Source organism: Carcharhinus amblyrhynchos, chromosome 28, assembly GCF_965287045.1.
Source record: "Carcharhinus amblyrhynchos chromosome 28, sCarAmb.v2.hapA, whole genome shotgun sequence".
Taxonomy (NCBI): domain Eukaryota; kingdom Metazoa; phylum Chordata; class Chondrichthyes; order Carcharhiniformes; family Carcharhinidae; genus Carcharhinus; species Carcharhinus amblyrhynchos.
The window spans coordinates 23,325,982-23,344,573 of NC_137351.1; the positions used below are offsets into that span (position 1 = coordinate 23,325,982).

Below are 18,592 nucleotides of genomic sequence, written 5' to 3' on the forward strand. Positions count from 1 at the left end.
TTCCAACACTCAAGAAGCTTGACCCCATCCAGGACAAAGCAGTCTGTTCGATTGGCACCCCACCCACCACCTGCAATATTTTATCCCTCCACCAGTGACACGCAATCACAGCCATGTGTACCATATGTAAGATGGGCTACAGCAATTCATCAAGGCTCCTTCAACAGCACCGTCCAAATCCGTGACTTGGCTACCTAGAACAAGGGCAGCAGATGTATGGGAGCACCACTGTCTGCGAGTTCCCTTCTGAGCCACATAGCATTCTGACTTGAAAAGATATCACTGTTTCTTAACTGAAAACACACACGTGTATGCACGTAAGCATGCATGAACGCATACACACATGCACACACCTAAGATTATTATGTGTAATTTTGCAACACACGGACTACAGTAGTTTAATTCATGTTGATAGTTCAGTGCAATACTGTAAGTGTGCTGCATTGTTAGAACTGTCTTTTGGGTTGTTAAACTGAAACCGTATCTACTTTAAAGATTAATGTATTAAAAAAAGCAAGGGAATTCTGGTATCCTAGCTAAATTTATCCCTTCAATAACATTACTAAAGCAGATTATCTGGTTGTTCATCTTAGTGCAGTGCGTTGAATTTTGCTGTATGCTATTAGGCTGATGCTTTTGCCAAGACAATCACAGGGATATTCTTCAAAAGTGCTTCATTGGCTGTGAAGATCTTTGTGATGGCCTGAGGATAGAAATGCAACATCTTTCTTTTGCTGCTTGCAGAAAGAGATGCTACCTTATAGAATGGAGAACCTGAAGTCCTTTTGAGAAGGCCACCCATACCATTAAGGAACTGAAGGATGGCAGCACTTAGGGTCAACCAAGAGCTCTGCACCATTGTAATCCTGTCATATCTAATTGTCTAATAATGCTGTCACTCACATGCTGACATTTTATACTCAACTTCAGAAATATTATATCAAGTACACTGCAGTGACAGTGCTGATTGAAGATATTAATTTGATTGAAGATATTAAGTTGGCATATAATGGATCTAATTTACTGCACCAACAGCCAGGGGAATGCAATTGGAAAGTGTGTGTTTTGTGCACAATGTCCTTTATGTGTTAAAAGTAATTTTAAATCAAGTAGGCAATGCACACATTTCACTAGACGATGACTTATTGTTAATAGAAATACCTGAGCTGTAATTTCAAAATTCCTTTGCAAACATTTTCTATAGTTTTATATTTGTTTTTTATTTTTATGCACAGTGAACAATTTTCAGACCATAAGGAGAGATCTATCGATGCAGATTAAGCAACTTGAAGCCCAACGAAAAGCTGACCATTTTAAACTACTAATGATGCAGAGGTACACTGCTATGTGATGTTCTTGTCTATATGGCATTGACCACATATAAAACACAGTTCATTTACAATAATATGCTGCATTGTATATTTACTTGTGATTTCTTTTTATTCAAAATTATGTCATTTTTGGAAATGGATCATTTTCTTGCCACCCACGATTAATATAAGGAAGCTTCAGCTCCGACACAGCAAGAATCTTGATCCATACTCTTGATTATGATAGTGTGATCCAAACTGGTTGCTGTTGTAGATTATTTTACTCATTCACAGTTTTGGCACTGCTGGCAAGGCCAACATTTATTACCATCTCTTTGTTCCCGTGAGAAGGTGGTGGCATAGAGGAAGATGGTTGTGTTGGAGGTCAAACATCTCAGTCTCCAGACATCACTGCAGTGGTTTATTAAGTGTCCTAGACAAAGCATTTTCAGCTGCTTCATCAATTATCTTCCTTCCAGCCTAAGTTCAGAAATATAGATGTTTGGTGATGATTGCATAGTGTTCACTATCATTCACAACTCCTCAGATACTGAAGCAGCCTTTTACAACATACAGTAAGATTTAGACAATATTTAAGCTTGGGCTGTTGAGTAGCAAGCACCATTATCACCACACAAGTGCCAGATAATGGATGATCTCCAATTAAAGAAAATCTGACTGCCTCTACTTAACATTCAATTCCATTGTTGAATCCCTGTCCTCAACAACCTGGAGGTTAGCATTGGCCAGAAACTGAATTGGACCAACAATATAAATATTATGGCTAAACGAACAGATTAGAGGCTCAGATTTCTGTGGTGAGTAGTTCATCTCCTGCTTCTCCAAAGCCTGTCTACTCTCTGCAAAACACAAGGCAGGAGGGTGATGCAGTATTTGCGCTTTGTCTGGATGAATACAACTCCAACGCTCAAACCACTCGACACCAGCCATGACAAATCAGCCCAATTAATCGGTTCCCCTTCCACCACCTTAAACATAAATTTCCTCCATCACTGATGCACTGGTGATAGCAGTGTGACCATCCGCGTGGTGCACCGCACCAATTTCCCAAGGCTCGTAAACAGAACTTTCCAAACCCACAACCTTTACTACCATATCAATATTGTACTGAATGTTGGAACAGGCTCAACAGGCCATGTGGTTTACATCTGCTCCTACATCTTACGCAGGGGAGTGGACACAATCAGGGCAGCAGAACATCACCAGTGGCAAGTTCCCCTCCAAGTCCACACAATTCTAAGTTGGAACTATACTGCTTCTCCTTCACTGTCACTGGATCATAAAACTGAGCTCCCTTCCCAACACCATTGAGGATGCATCGACACCACATAGACTGCAGTGGTTCAAGAAGGTGGCTCACCATTAGCTTCTCAAGGGCAATTAGGGATGGGTAATAAATGCTGTCCTGAACAGTGATCTCTCTACCCTGTGAACAAATAAAAATTGTAGCAATTGTGGCTGCAGCAAGCGACAAATTTAAAGTTTATTTATTAGTGTCACAAATAGACTTACATTAACACTGCAATGCAGTTACTGTGGAAATCCCCTAGTCACCACACTTTGGCGCCTGTTCAGGTACATTGAGAGAGAATTTAGCATAGCCAATTTACCTAACCAGCATTTTTCGGACTGTGGGAGGAAACCGGAGCACCCAGAGGAAGCCTACAGAGACATGGGGAGAACATGTAGGTAGACAGTGACCCAAGCTGGGAATCAAATCCAGGTTCCTGGCACTATAAGGCAGCAGTGCTAACCACTATGCCACCGTGCCACCCAGTGAGAACCTGCTTGCTAAAGTGCAGATGACTTGCATATTGTTCCTTGTTGGGGTTAAGGTAGGAGAAATGCTTCAGGAGCATCCTAGACAGATATGATCTGCTGCTGAGAAATACTCTTCTTTCCTCACCTTCCCCCCGGCTCTCCTGGAAGATTTTCCTGCCTCTGTTCAAGGGTGATGTCTACCACTGCAACCATGTGCAGAGAACTCAAAATCAAGCAAATGTTCTTTAGTACCTGTCACATCAATCCCTGTACAGTTTGCATGTGATTAACATCATGATCTGCCTGTTGTGCATAATTTCCACAATCATCAGCTCCAGGCACACTAAAGCCCTCACCAAAATAACATCTGGTGTGATTTGTGGCCATTTTGGTCCCAAATGCAACCCATTGCACCCAAAAATATGCTGCCAGGATGAATTTTGACCCCAAGAATAGTTGCAGTGTCATTAGGAGTTGGTAGAAAAAGTAATAGAAATGCCTTGAATTCATATGTAGTAATGCCTTTTATGACCTCAGCAAGTGTCAAAGCACTTTCTTTATTCATTAATGGGATGAGGGAGTCGCTGGAAGGGCCAGCATTTATTATCCATCCCTGAGGACATTTAAGAGTCAACCACATTGCTGAGGATCTGGAGTCACATGTAGGCCAAACCAGCTAAGGATGGCAGATTTTCTTCCCTAAAGGTTATTAGTGAACCAGATGGGTTTTTAAAACAATTGACAATGGTTTCATGGCCATCATTAGATTCAAATTTCACCATCTGCCATGATGGGGTTCGAACCCAGGTCCCCAAAGCATTACCCTGGCTTATTAGTCCAGTGACAATATCACTACACCACCACCTCCTCTAACTTCAATTCATAGGTTCATAGAACCCTACAGTGCAGAAAGAGGCTCTTCGGCCCATCGAGTCTGCACTGAACACAATCCCACCTAGGCCCTACCCCAGTATCCCTACATATTATACTCACTAATCCCTCTAACCTATGCATCCCTGGACACTAAGGGGCAATTTCTTAGCATGGCCAATCAACCTAACCCCCCACATCTTTGGGCTGTGTGAGGAAACCGGAGCACCTGGAGGAAACCCACGCAGACATGAGGAGAATGTGCAAACTCCACACAGACACATTTCAATGTCAATGAAATATTTTTGAGATGTAGTCTCTCTCGTAGTGTAAGAAAACCTGACAGGCAATATGACCGCAGTAATGACATGCAAACAGTAATGTGATAATGACCAGATTATCTGCTTTAGTTATGTTGGTCATAGGGGTAGATATTGGCCAGAACACTCGGTTGGAAGCCTGCCTTGTGTTGCTTAGCTTCTTATAGAGACATTGCCAGAGATCCTGGAGGAGTTGCAGATCTGTATTTTTGAACACGTGTTATGAGGTGGGGGAAACTACATGGGCCAGGGTAAAATAAATTTACGTACTTCTGTTACTCATTTTCAGGAGGTTGAGCCAGCAACTGAGCTTCAAAGATCTCCTGAACAAAGGGTAAGTATCTTGTAGTTCTTATTTTATATATAAAAGTGAATTGCATATTAAATGTTAGTGTTTAAAGAGCATTATGTGAAGGCCAATGGCTTAACTGAGGACCATTTAAAAAGGATATACTGACTGTTTGTTTTCTTAATAAATATGATGGCTTTGGAGTCCAGAAATCTATCTATTTTCTTCTTAAATATATTCAGTAACTTAACCTCCTTATCATTCTGTGAGAGCGAATTCCACCCTCTGAGTGAAGAAGTTTCTCCTCATCTCAGTCCTAAATCCTGTATCCTGAGACTGTGATCCCTTGATCGAGAACATTCCCGCATCGGGTCAGTCCAACCCTGTCAGAATTTTATATGTTTCAATTAGGTCGCCTCTCGTTCTTCTAAACTCCAGTGAGTACTCACCCAGTCGACTCAGTCTCTCCTCGTATGACAATCTTGCCATCCTAGGAATCAGTATGGTAAACCTTTGTTGCACTCCCTCTATGGCAAGTATATACTTCTTTAGATTAGGAAAGCAAAACTGTGCACAATGCTCCATGGGGGTGATTCTCCCAAAAGTGCTGAACTGGCAAGAAAACTGGTCAAGGTCACGACTGTTTTTAAGTGCAACTTTAGACCTGAATCCCCCCACTCTGTGCACTGAAGAGGTTGCAATCGTGAAGATCATTAAAAATCCGGAGGGGGGGTTGTGGGGGGGAGGTTGGTGTGGAGCCTATTCGCGCCATAGCCTGACAGCTCCGGAACTCTGCGAACGCACAGCGGCCCCAATTTGTCAGTCTCCCTGATCACTGGGAGACCTCCACAGTGCTGCCCCTCCAGCCCCCCTCACCCCCACACACACACACACACACACAAACACTCCCATGGCCCGATTGCAACTCCCACAACAATTCCCGGGTCAGCCATGACTTCCCTCACCTGTCCCAGAGTGCCCCGATGTCCATTCCCGCAGCAGTGGCGGGAGGCACAAATGGAGGCATGCCCACCCCAAATGGAGGCATGCCCACCCCAGCAGACCAAACCCCTCACCCGCCCCAATCGCTGGCCTCCCTCCAGATCAGACTGATTCCCATGCAGACTGGCAGTGGACCCCTCACCCCTACTGATCACTCCCTAGACCCTGACCACAATAGGCTCCCCCTCTTTGGCGCTGCCCCATTCCCAGTGGGCAGCTCCAAAGTTCCCCCTCAGTATGGCCCCCTTGAGCAGTGCCAGGGGGTACAAGCTGGCACTCCCAGGGTGCCCATGCCCAGGGAGCACCACCACCCCCACCACCTGACCCCTTGGGGGGCCCTGACTCCCTCCCTTCACTCCGGTGGGGTCTCCCGCTAGCTCCCCAAATGCGGAGAGCTAGTTTAAACCCTGCCAGGTTCCATGCCGGACCCAATAATGACATTTAAATTACATTTATAATATATTTAAAACAGATTAAAACCACATACCTCTCTTCCTGCTGGTTTCCAGCACAGTTCTGACTGCACCCGTTTCCTGGCTCTGGGAGACATGCATGTGTCGGGAATGCATGTGCAAATCCTGTGAAACGGCCGACACACAATTCTCCTGACCTGACCCGCCAGAAAATTTGCAGGTCGTGATGGGAGAATCACTCTCCCCCATGTGTGGGCTCACCAAAGCTCCTTACAGCTTCAGTAATACATCCTTGCTCCTGTACCCAAATCCTCTTTCAATGAAAACCAACATACAACTCGCCTTCTTAACAATTTTCAGTACCTGCATGCTTGCTTTTTGTAACTGTGCAGGAACACCCATGTCCCTTTGTATGTCAACATTTCCCAATCAAACATTTTTAAGTAATATTCTGCCATTTTGCTTTTCCCATTAAAGTGGATAACCATTTATTCATGTTATACTGCATGTGCCATGTATTTGCCCATTCATTCAACTTGTCTAAATAACCTTGAAGTCTCTGAACATCCTCCTCACCACTCACTTTCTCTCCAAATGTTGCGTTGCTAAAGTAATTAATCACCATCATTTGAAACTTAGAAACTAGAATCAGGAGGAGGCCAATTGGCCCTTCAAGCCTGCTCTGCCATTCATTTTGATCATGGCTGAGCATCAAATTCAACATCCTGATCCTGCCTTCCCCCCCATATCCCTTGACCTCTTTAGCCCCAAGAGCTATATCCAATTTCTTCTTGAACTTAGACAATGTTTTGGCTTCAACTACTTCAGTTGACTTTGGTTCCATTTCGTAGCAGGTTGAAATATTGTCAAAATGTCACTACTTATTCCTTACATTTTCAGCAGGTTAAGAGTCAATTTATAAACAGAAAATGATCAGCAGACCAAGGCATCTTACCTGCTGAGTTTTCCAGTATTTTCAGCTGAGATTTCTGCTCTCTAGAATCTGCAGTATTTATTTTAAAGTCATTTTGGTGGCCTCATTTTTCATTTTAGAAAGATAATGATCAAGTTCCTTTTGTTAAATGATCCTGGCTGGAATTCTTCAACCTTGCCTGTGGCTGGCATTCTCCAGTCCCGCTGCAGTGAATGGAATCATAAAATCTGGGTCGTGCTGAAGGAGGCAATTCACACCATCATGTCTGCACCGACTCCCTGACAGAGCTTCATATCCAGGCTCCCTACTTTATTCCCATAACCCTGCGCATTTACCCCATTAATCCCCTTAACCTACACATCTTGGGACACTAAGGGGCAATTTAGCATGGCCAATCCACCTAACCTGCACATCTTTGGACTGTGGGAGAAAACCAGAGCACTCGGAGGAAACTCAAGCAGACATGGAGAGAATGTGCAAACTCCACACAGAACATAAGAACATAAGAAATAGGAGCAGGAGTAGGCCATCTAGCCCTTCGAGCCTGCCCCGCTATTCAATAAGATCATGGCTGATCTGTCGTGGCTCAGCTCCACATTCCCGCCCTCTCCCCATAACCCTTAATCCCCTCTCTTATCAAAAACCCATCAACCCGCGTCTTAAAAATATTTAGCAAGGTAGCCTCCACCACTTCAACGGGCAGAGAATTCCAGAGATTCACCACCCTTTGAGTGAAGAAGTTCCTCCCCAACTCCGTTCTAAACCGCCCCCCCTTTATCTTGAGGCTGTGACCCCTAGTCCTGCTATCCTTTCTGAGCGGGAAGAATCTCTCCACCTCTATCCTATCCATCCCATTCATCATCTTATACGTCTCAATGAGATCTCCCCTCATTCTTCTAAATTCTAACGAGTACAAGCCTAGTTTATTCAGCCTCTCCTCATAGCTCAACCCCCTCAACTCCGGCATCAGCCTAGTAAACCTCCTCTGCACTCCCTCCAAGGCCAAAATATTCTTGCGTAAGTACGGCACCCAAAACTGCACACAGTACTCCAGCTGCGGCCTCACCAATGCCCTATACAGCCACAGCAAGACCTCCCTACTTTTAAATTCAATCCCCCTCGCTACGAAGGCCAGCATCCCATTCGCCTTCCTGACCACCTGCTGCACCTGCAAGCTGGGTTTTTGCGACTCATGCACAAGGACCCCGAGGTCCCTCTGCACTGTCGCCTGCTGCAGTTTTTCGCCACGTAAGTAATAGTCCTTCCTACCATTATTCCTACCAAAGTGGACCACCTCGCACTTGCCAACATTAAATTCCATTTGCCAGTTCCTGGCCCATTCGCCCAGCCTATCTAGATCCTTCTGTAGACTCTCCACACCCTCCGCACAATTTGCCGTTCCACCAATCTTGGTGTCATCAGCAAATTTCGACACCATACACTCGGTTCCCTCCTCCAGATCATCTATATAAATGGTAAATAGCTGAGGCCCCAGCACCGACCCCTGGGGCACTCCAGTAGTCACCATCCGCCAATTCGAATAGCACCCATTGACCCCAACTCTCTGCCTCCTATTTGACAACCAATCCTCTATCCACGCTAACACCCTACCCCCAACTCCATGTCCCCTGAGTGACCCAAGGCTAGATTTGAACCTGTGTCTCTGGCACTTTGAGGCACCAGTGCTAACCACTGTGCCATCATGCTGCCCACTGTGCCAACATACCACCTACTGTGCCACCCACAGAGTTTTGGCTGAACACCAATTTCTCCATTCTCACTGGCAGTGGTGGGGGGCATACAACATCGGCGAGTTTCGGCCCTTGCTTTTGATTTGGGGTGAGAAAATGTCTGCGGATTGTGAAATGTGCAGCAGAAACTTACACTGTCAATAAAACTGATGGCTTAATGGGTTGCCATTGAGTGCAGAGTTAGGTCAAGCATATCAGGAGAGGCTTAAGTTCTGCCTTGATCTATCCTGAGTGAAGTGATCACAGCCGGGATAGCTAGTATGTGTTGGTCTTGGTGCTCCTGGCAAAGGAAGGTGAAGTTTGAATCCATTTCTCAGCTCCCAATGCTGTCCAGTGATTCCTACTGGAATGTATAGAAGAACAGTGCATCTGGAGGTCATTCGGCCCATTGTGTCTGCACCCACCACAATCCTACCCAGGCTCTATTCCCATAACCCCATATATTTACTCTGCTAATCCCGTGACACTTGGGTCAATTCAGCATGACCAATCAGGCTAATCCGCACATCTTTGGACTGTGAGAGGAAACCGGAGCACCTGGGTGAAACCCGCACAGACACAGGGAGAAAGTGCAAACTCCACACAGACAGTGGCCTGAGGCCGGAATTGAACCTGAGTGCCTGACACTTTGAGGCAGCAGCGCTAATCACTGTGCCATCATATAGACATCCGGACATCTGGAAAATGAAATTTCTGTTGATTATTTAATAAATGGCATAAGTGAAAAAAAAATTCCACCTTCCATTCCTGATTATTTCCCTTAAAATCAGTAGGGAGCATGTCAACATTTTGGTGAGCATAGGGGCAGTGTTGTGTTCTGGTGTCCTCTCTGAAATCCATTGACACTTACCGCTTAATTTATGAAGAAACATTTGCCATCTTGATGAATTAGAGGAATGTATGTGGAAGTGAGCTAATCCCTTCAAGTGAAAGAGGGAGACAATGCAAGGTGGGACAAACTAACTTATCACAGACTACATTGCATCATTCTATTTGCATAATTCTACTGCTTTCTCCAACTTGCTGTCAGCAGAGATAAACTGTCAGACTCTGAATTAAATCACCCGAGTGAAATGGATTTTAGAACAAGCAGCCATGCGAGTCATTCAAGTGACATATCTTACAAACCTGCAACTAAAGGTAAGAGGTCATAGAATCATAGAAAGCCTACAGTGCAGAAAGGGACCATTTGGCCCATCGAGCCCGCACCGACAACAATCCCACCAAGGCCCTATCCCTGCAATCCCATGCATTTACTCTTCTAGTCTCTGTGACAATAATGGTCAACTCTGGTGACACGGTGGCCCAGTGGTTAGCACTGCTGCCTCACAGCGTCAGAGATCCAGGTTCAATTCCAGCCTTGGGTTACTGCTTGTGTGGAGTTTGTATGTTCTCCTTGTGTCTGTGTGGGTTTCCTCCAGGTGCTGCAGTTTTGTCCCACAGTCCAAAGATGTTGGGTTAGGTTGATTGGCCTTGTTAAATTGACCCTAGTGTCAGGAGCGTTAGCAGGGTAAATATGTGGGATTACGGGAATAGGGCCTGGGTGGGATTATGGTCGATGCAGATTTGATGGGCTGAATGGCCTATGATTGAATTTAGCATGGCCAATCCACTTAACCCCCACATTTTTGAATAACTGTAAATAATTTGAAGTGTCAATTTGTTTTATAGCTTTTGAAACATATTGCAAATTTTAAAATACTGACTTTTCCATTTGTACTAAACAGTTTTTTACTTAATGACACAGATTGTTGAATTCCTTTTGTAAAGTATTTTGCCTTCACTATAAGAGTGTGGACCATAAAATCAGCATTGTAAATTTACATTAAAAAAGATAACCTTATTCAAGGTTAGATCGTTGGTTTAGATGGCACCTCTGGACAGAAACAAAGTTTTAGATCGATTATAGCTTATTAATTAGTGTCACAGGTATGCTTACATTAACACTGCAAAATCCCCTAGTCACCACATTTCCAGCACCTGTTCCAGTACACTGAGAGAGAATTTAGCATGGCCAATTCATCTAACCAGCACGTTAAAGGAGATGTATGAGGCAGATTTGTTACACAAAGCGTAGTGGGTGCCTGGAACTCGTTGCCGGGGCAGGTAGTGGAAACGGAAACGGTAGTGGCTTTAAGGGGCATCTTGACAAGTACATGAATAGGATGGGAATAGAGGGATATGGTCCCGGGAAGGTTAGGGGGTTTCAGTTAAGTCGGGCAGTATAGTCTGTGCAGGCTTGGAGGGCTGAAGAGCCTGTTCCTGTGCTGTAATTTTCTTTGTTCTTTGTCTCTCGGACTGTGGGAAGAAACCAAAGCACCCTTGAAACCCACGCAGACATAAGGAGAACATCCAGACTCTGCACAGGCAGTGACCAAGCTGGGAATTGCACCTAAATCCCTGGCGCTGTGAGGCAGTAGTGCTAACCACTCTGCCACTGTGCTGATCAAAGGGCTCCTCAAGGATTGTTTCTTGGATTACTTTCTTTCCATGAATGTGGAAAAAAGTTAGGTGATGTGACAGATTTTAAACAAGCTTAGTGGCATAGAGAGGGAAGTAGGAAGGGGAAGAACTAAATGGAAAGCTTTGTGATGAGGCGGAAAACTGTAGAGATTAAATGACAAATGGGTGATGGCACAAGCCAGAGGATTAGTAATCGGACAAGCAAAGACATAAAATATGACTATAGTGAAGGTGTAAATAATAGGAGAATCATTACTAATGCAGGTTTGATGAACAAAATTTGGCAGAACAGAATTGTCTGAAAATCAGACATTTTTTAAAAATTACCTTTCCATACTCAGTTAAGTGAAATTCGGACTTGTGTCCAAATAGCGAGATAATTCGACTACGCATTAGGTGCCCCGGACTAGATATCAGCTTCCCTACTTTGTTTGCAGTGGCACATCAGTCTAATTCCCATGCTCTGAGTTTACTCGACCAACCTTCAAATCCAGCTGATTTTTCTAACAGAGTTTTAAAATGGCAATTTCTAACCACTGAACTATTTAAAAGTTTCCCACGACTTGCTTTATCCTGGCATTCAAAAGGTTTAGCTCACCCTTGCTGGGTCTGCTGATTCTGCACTCTGAGAATTGAAACTGTACCTCCAACAAATCCCATGGAGTCTTCTGCTGCGGTGATGAAAATTAAATGTCTGCCTTTAGCTTCCAAGCCTTTCTTTGGATCTTTACTCTGGCAATTTTGCTCTATGTGACTTCTTGAGCTTGTCTTCAGGTCAGAATGCTGCCTCTGCACTTTCTGTGAGATTTTGGGTTTTTCCATTCACCATGTTGGAATATTTGATCCATTTGGTAGACCTTTATATTCTTAAGTAGATTAAATGTATGTATTTATTAATTACAAGAGCAACAGTTAAGTGTTTAAGCTTGGAGCTGTCTCTGTGTTTGTGCACACAGCTCTGACCAAGACAAACATCAGCTTTAGATGTGGGTCATGTGCTCTCTTACGTCGTTGTGCGGGTAGTATTCAGCCCCATGTTGAACCAAATGTACCAAACCCATTTACTAAAGTTCCCATTCCTTATACTTCTGCTGTCACACCTTCTGCTTCCTCACAAAACCATGATAAATTTCCCTGTCGCCATCTTCCATACCACTAGCCTCCACATTCTACGTGTCACACTCGGCCGTTTTTGCCATTTCCAACATGATGCCACCACAAAGGACACACTCCCCTCCTCTCCCCTTTCAATATTTGGAAGGCACAGCTTCCACAGTGACACCAGGTCCACTTCTCAATCGGCCCCTCCCCCTCCCATGGTACATCACTATGCAGGGGCAGGAGATGAAATATCTCTTTCCTTCACACTGCTCAGGGTGCCAAACACAGCCTCCAGGTAAACTTATACTTGCACTCCTTTCAATTTAGCATTCTGTACTTGCTGCTCATGATGTGGTCTCCTGTGCGTTGGGGAGATCAAATGCCGACAGAGTGACCACTTTATGTAACATTGTTATTCATTCTTAAAACTGCCTGTCATTTTAATTCTCTGCCCCACTTCCACTTTGACCTCTCTGTACATTGTTCCAGCGAGGCTCAGCGGAGACAGCAGCAACTCATATTTATATGGATCCGTTAACACAATGAAATATCCCAAGCATATGCATAGGAGTATTGTAAAACAAAGTGTGGCATCAAATCACAAAAGGCACACAGCATTCCTCCACATCCAGCTTTCAATGGCGGAACAGTGGCACAGTGGTTAGCACCGCTGCCTGACAGTGCCAGGGACTTGGGTTCAATTCTTGAGTCTTGGGTCACTGTCTGTGCAGAGTCTGCACGTTCTCCCTGTGTCTGAGTGGCTTTCCTCTGGGTGCTCCGGTTTCCTCCCACAGTCCGAAAGATATGCTGGTTAGGCACATTAGCCATGCTGAGTTCTTCCTCGGTGTACTTGAACAGGCGCCTGAGTGTGCGACTAGGGAATTTTCACAGTAATTTCATTGCAGTGTTAATGTAAGACTACTTGTGACACTAATAAATAAATTACACAATGGATTCACATCTCCTCGTTCTCGTAGTTGTAATGTTGAGTGACCTCCTCACGAAGATCCCTGTGACTGCTATTGCCTGGTTCATGAGTAGAATCACAAAATTGATCATGTGTTTTTAACAGTTGGAATGTCTAGTGATTATGTGTGAAAAACATGGCAGACTGTTGGTTTCGTTTCTACACAGACTGGGAGAGTTACCTTCGTAAAAATATAAAGCTGATGAAAAGTAACGTGGCAAGAGAGAAGGTGATCTGGCCAAGGGATTCCTTGTTTCATTACTATGAACTACTCGAACAACTTCAATACAACCTGGAAGAACGGAAGAAACTACAATTTCTTGCAGGTTGGTGCAATCATTGGTGGTAAATGAATGGTGAGCATGGCAATTGAACACAGGAGCTGATACTTGCTGCTGAAGAAGAGATACAGATATCAGCAACTTCTTTCCATCCTCCGGGGGTAAGGGACTTTAGTTACGTGGATAGATTGGAGAAGCTGTGGCTGTTCTCCTCAGCAAAGAGGAGATTGAGAGGAGATTTGATAGAGTGTTCAAGATCATGAAGAACTGAGTAGATAGGGAGAAATTGTTCCTCTGGTTGCAAGAGTCAAGAACCAGAGGACATGGATTTAACATGATTGGCAAAAGAAACAATAGCAACACGAGGATTTTTTTTGTTTAGAGAGTAAGTGGTTAGAGTTTGTAATGCACTGCCTGAGGATGTGCTGCGGGGAGATTCAATCATTGCTTTCAAAAGAGAACTGGATAATTATCACAGAATCACAGAATACTACAATGCAGAAGAGGCCCTACAGCCCATCGGGTCTGCACCGACATATGAAAGGCCCTGACCTAATCCCACTTGCCAGCACTTGGTCCATAGCCTTGAATGTTATGGCATGCCAAGTACTCATCTAGGTACTTTTTAAAGGATGTGAGGCATCCCACCTCTACTACCCTCCCAGGCAGCGCATTCCAGACCATCACCACCCTCTGAAACAAAAAGTTTTTCCTCAAATCCCCCCTAAACCTCTCACCCTTCACTTATAACTTGTGTTCTGCCTGAAGAGATAACATTTTCAGGAGAAAAAGCCAGGGAATGGGACTGAGTGCGTTGCTTTTGCAGAAAGACGGCACAGACACTCAGACCAGAACGGCCTTCTTCTGTAATCCACATGATTCTATAACCTATGTATCAAATGCTGGCATCTTTATTAAGTCATATAATCAATGTCATGTAATCAAGATATATCCAAATAAGGAAGCAGCATTCTAGGAAGGGGATAAATCAACTATTGTTAACCAAGGAAGTTGAAGATAACATTAAACTGAAAGAGAAAACAAACAATATGGCAGAGATTAGTGGTAAGCCTGAGAATTAGGGAAGTATTAAAAACCAACAAAAGATGATCAAAAAAGATAAAGAGATAAACTGCGAGGATAAACCAGCATGCAATATAAAAATGGACAGCAAAAGCTTCTTTAAATGTATGAAAAGGAAGAAAGTGGCCAAAGTGAACATAAGCATCTCAGAGGATGAGTCTGGGGAAATAATAATGGGGAACCAGGAAATGGCAAGGAGTTACATAAAAATTTTATTCAGTCTTCATGGTGGGAGACACTAATAATGTTCCAAAATAATGAAGTAATCAAGGAGCAAAGGGGGGTGGGGGAGGAAATAAATACAATAATTATCACAAGAAAACAAATACTGGGGGAACGAATAGGGCTAAACACTGATAAGTCTCTTAATCTGATGGGTTGCATCTTAGGATACTAAAGAAAGTAGCTACAGAGATAACGGATGCACTAGTGGTAATCTTCCAAGAATCCTTAAATTCTGGAAAAGTCCCAGAGAATTGGAAAACTCCCAATGCAACACCCTGATTCAAAAAGGGAGGGAAAGAGAAAAATGGTAACTATAGGCCAGTCAAGCTCAACATCTGTCACTGGGAAAATGTTAGAGTCCATTATAAAGGATGCAATAGCACTGTGATTGGGAGAGGGAGATGTTTATCCCTTTACTGGACAGCCTGTGGCAGCACCCAGATCCTTGTCGGAGTGGGCAACCTTATCAGATCCTGAATTTGCCTCCCTTAAAACATCTGACATTGCCAATGGTGTAGGAAAACCAGCAACTTTCTGTCCCTAATATTATTCAGACTTCCCACCCACCTCAGCACCCAACCTCAGCAAGATCTGAAAATCCAACTGATCAATGATGTCTCTACCATGCTGCATAATCAATTGTTTCTATTTATATTTCAGATTTCCAGCATCAGTAGTATTTTGTTTTAGTTGAGAGGTGTTTGAGATGGTGTTTATTTGTTCGCCCCTGTCCTCGGTCTAATCATTGGCTTTTGCTCAGTGTCTCTCCATTTTACACAGCTTTTTAGTCAGGAACCCAAGTTCAATTTGTCTGCAGTAAATGCTACAGCACCTTGGTAGCACGGTGTGATGGAGTGCAAGTTCAGCAAGTCACTGTGTTGCCTTGTCTCACTTTTAGGTGTATGTATAAGCTCCCAATGATATTTTAGTTCCAAAATAAGAAGATAAAATTATTTCCAGCTGTACAAATTAAATAAAATGCTTCAAGACCTAAAGCAGGTTCAGATTGAGGTACTGTGAACATTAGCCAAAAGAAGGAAGAAATCTTAACTCTAGAAATGAAATGAAATGAACATTCTATCTATTGTTGGAACATTTCAGCAGATCTGACAACATCTGTGAAAAGAGAATAGAGCTAACATTCTGAGCTCAGATGACTGTCCGAAGGGTCATCCAGACTCAAAACATTGGCTCTATTCTCTCTCCACAGATGCTGTCGGACCTGCTGAGATTTCCCAGCATTTTTTGTTTTTGTTTCAGATTCCAGCATCCGCAGTATTTTGCTTTAGTTTATCTAGTGCATTTGATATGTGTGCTTTTGTTTTCTGCAGCTCAGTCCCTCCTGAATATCCATGACGTGTAAAAAGACTTCAAGAGTAGGTGGCCAAAATGTCTATGCAAGAAAGTAAAATGCATTAATTACAAACTCTGTAGTGACAATGTTTGTTAAATAAGTTATTACCCAATGTTGCAACTTAATCATTTCAATTCTACTCAATGTACCATTTACTTTATTTACACTTTGACTCTTGCTGTAATTTTTCAATTATTTTTCTCGCTTGAGATGCATAAAGTATATTTTTTGGTGGGGTGGGGGGGAGGTGGAGTGGAGGGGCAATGCACCTATTTCCTGTCTGTTTGTGGGAACGTCCAAAGCCTCCCCTTGACATTTCCTTTTATTCTGTGACTCAACAATGATAGACCCTGTGACACACATGGTTGAATTTTTACTCTTACAATCAGGTGGCACAGTGGTACAGTGGTTAGGTCTGCTGCCTCACAGTGCCAGGGACCCGTGTTTAATTCCAGTCTTGGGTGAAGGGTCTGTATGAAGTTAGTACGTTCTCCTGGTGTCTGCTGGGTTTCTTCCAGGTGCTTTGGTTTCCTCCCAGAGTCCAAAGATGTACAGGTTATGTTGACTGGCCATTCTCAATCGCTCCTTAGTGTCAGGGGGATTAGCGGGGTAAATACATGTAGTTACGGGGATAGGACCTGGGTGGGATTGTGGTCAGTGCTGGCTCGATGGGCTGAAGGCCCTCTTTCTGCGCTGTAGGGATTCTATGATCCTATGAAAATGGATGTTACCAGATTAACGGGTCCATTTGCATTGTCAGTGGAAATTAAATTTGGGCTGATCTGCCACTGACTATTTTACATCCAATGTTCAAAGTGAAAAAGCAACCAGTCAGTGGATTTTTTTTATTATTGAAAGATATGCACTTGGCATCGAAGACAATTCAGAATAGCACTGCAATAACAAGCCCCCAGTGTGAAGAAGATGAGCCAAGAAGGAAATTTGGAAAAATTCAATCTCTGGAGTCTCGAAAGATGAAGGTTAAGGATGGACTTCATTGAGGCATCTAAATGATTAAATGGCAGAAACTATTACCTTAATGCAAAAACTAAGGTCAGAGGTCAAAACAGCATCCTACTTTCTGTGATGCTTCTCAGGATATCACCAAGGGCATGGAGGCAGAGGGCATAACAGTGGAAATGTGGAGCATGGTCGATGGGGCAAGAGTTCAAGAGGTTTCTGAAAACAGACAAATATACCAAAAGCAATAAGGCAGTAAAGTGAAGGTTATTTTGGAGGGCAGGACACCAGAGTTTGAACAAAGGGCCATCAAATATAAAATAAAGGAACAAGGAACAACTTATGGTTACAGGAATGCTGCTGGGATTCTCTAAACTGGCCCGTAACAGTCCTCCTGCTGTGAATGGAGGTTTGGCTGAGCGCCAAATTCTCTGCTTTCACTGGCAGCGGCAGCAGGTTATATGCGGGCAGAGAATCATGGTCACCGAATGGTAGAGGGGTCCAGCTTGTGGGTAGAGAGATAAGGTAATTGGAATGCCTCTGGAGGTAGGTTTACATTACCATTGAGCATGGGTTGAAACTAATATCAACGAAGAGTAAATTTAAAATATTAGCAAGAAACCATTTACCCTAATGATGAAAAGCATTAGGGCGGGATTTTACGGCCTTGATCATCCCGAAACTGTAAAATCCTGTCCAAGGTCAAACAGGTCTTTCTATTTTCTCCCCTCACCCGCTCTGATTCCCATGGCAGCCAGAACGGTAAAATCTTGGCCTTTGTGGAGATTGCCAGGCAGTTTAGTCGAGGCAAACAAAGTAAAATGGCTTCATCTAACTGAATGTCATAATGAGAGAATTTTAGTGGAGAATCGATGGGGCCAAAATGCTTTTTATAATCCTTGACTTCTTTATCGATTTATATTGACCTGGAGTCTGTAGTATTTTGACTGCATTATAACCCCTGACCAAAATTTTAAAAAAGAAATCCTGTAACTGCAGTGCTCTGCCATTATTTCACTGTTGGAAACTCCAGAAAACATTGAGCCTAGTTCTATGAGTTTCACTTATAGTTTTAAACTTTGATCTGAATTAAAACTATTGTTGAGCTACCCTCAAAAATAAGTGGAGTGTTTTTTAAGTGTTTCCTTTTTGATTGATTACTAGATTTTGTTTCGATGACTAAAATGAAATGTACATACTTTCCTGATATTTCAGCTTCTACCCCAATCTTTATTTCACTCTGTGTAATATTTTAAAAATGCGATTTGATTATTTGTGCTTTTTGATTTCCTGATTGGCTGTCTATTAGAATTCTATAACGTGACTGGCTGCTTGAAGACCTTGCTGTTTTGTGTTTGGAATCCCAATTAAACAATGCTGCAATCAATTGCACAGTGTAAGAGTTAAACTTCTCTCCATGGAGATCGCTTTCTCGATGTCAAAAGCGAGTACCCTTGTTTTATCACTGACAATACAAGCTATTATCT

At 43.3% G+C, this 18,592-nt stretch overlaps 1 protein-coding gene across 1 annotated transcript in view; it reads left to right on the forward strand.

Annotated features, from left to right (window-relative positions):
• The window catches only part of LOC145359436 (cation channel sperm-associated protein 2-like), a 49,725-nt gene extending 33,375 nt beyond the window's left edge, over nt 1-16,350 (forward strand). The window contains exons 8-12 of the mRNA XM_080213984.1: nt 1,236-1,335; nt 4,572-4,616; nt 9,705-9,811; nt 13,370-13,528; nt 16,123-16,350. Of these exons, the coding sequence (XP_080070110.1) occupies nt 1,236-1,335; nt 4,572-4,616; nt 9,705-9,811; nt 13,370-13,528; nt 16,123-16,154 (443 nt within the window). The 3' untranslated portion in view covers nt 16,155-16,350. The remainder of the gene's footprint in view (nt 1-1,235; nt 1,336-4,571; nt 4,617-9,704; nt 9,812-13,369; nt 13,529-16,122) is intronic.
• Nucleotides 16,351-18,592: the final 2,242 nt, after the last annotated feature.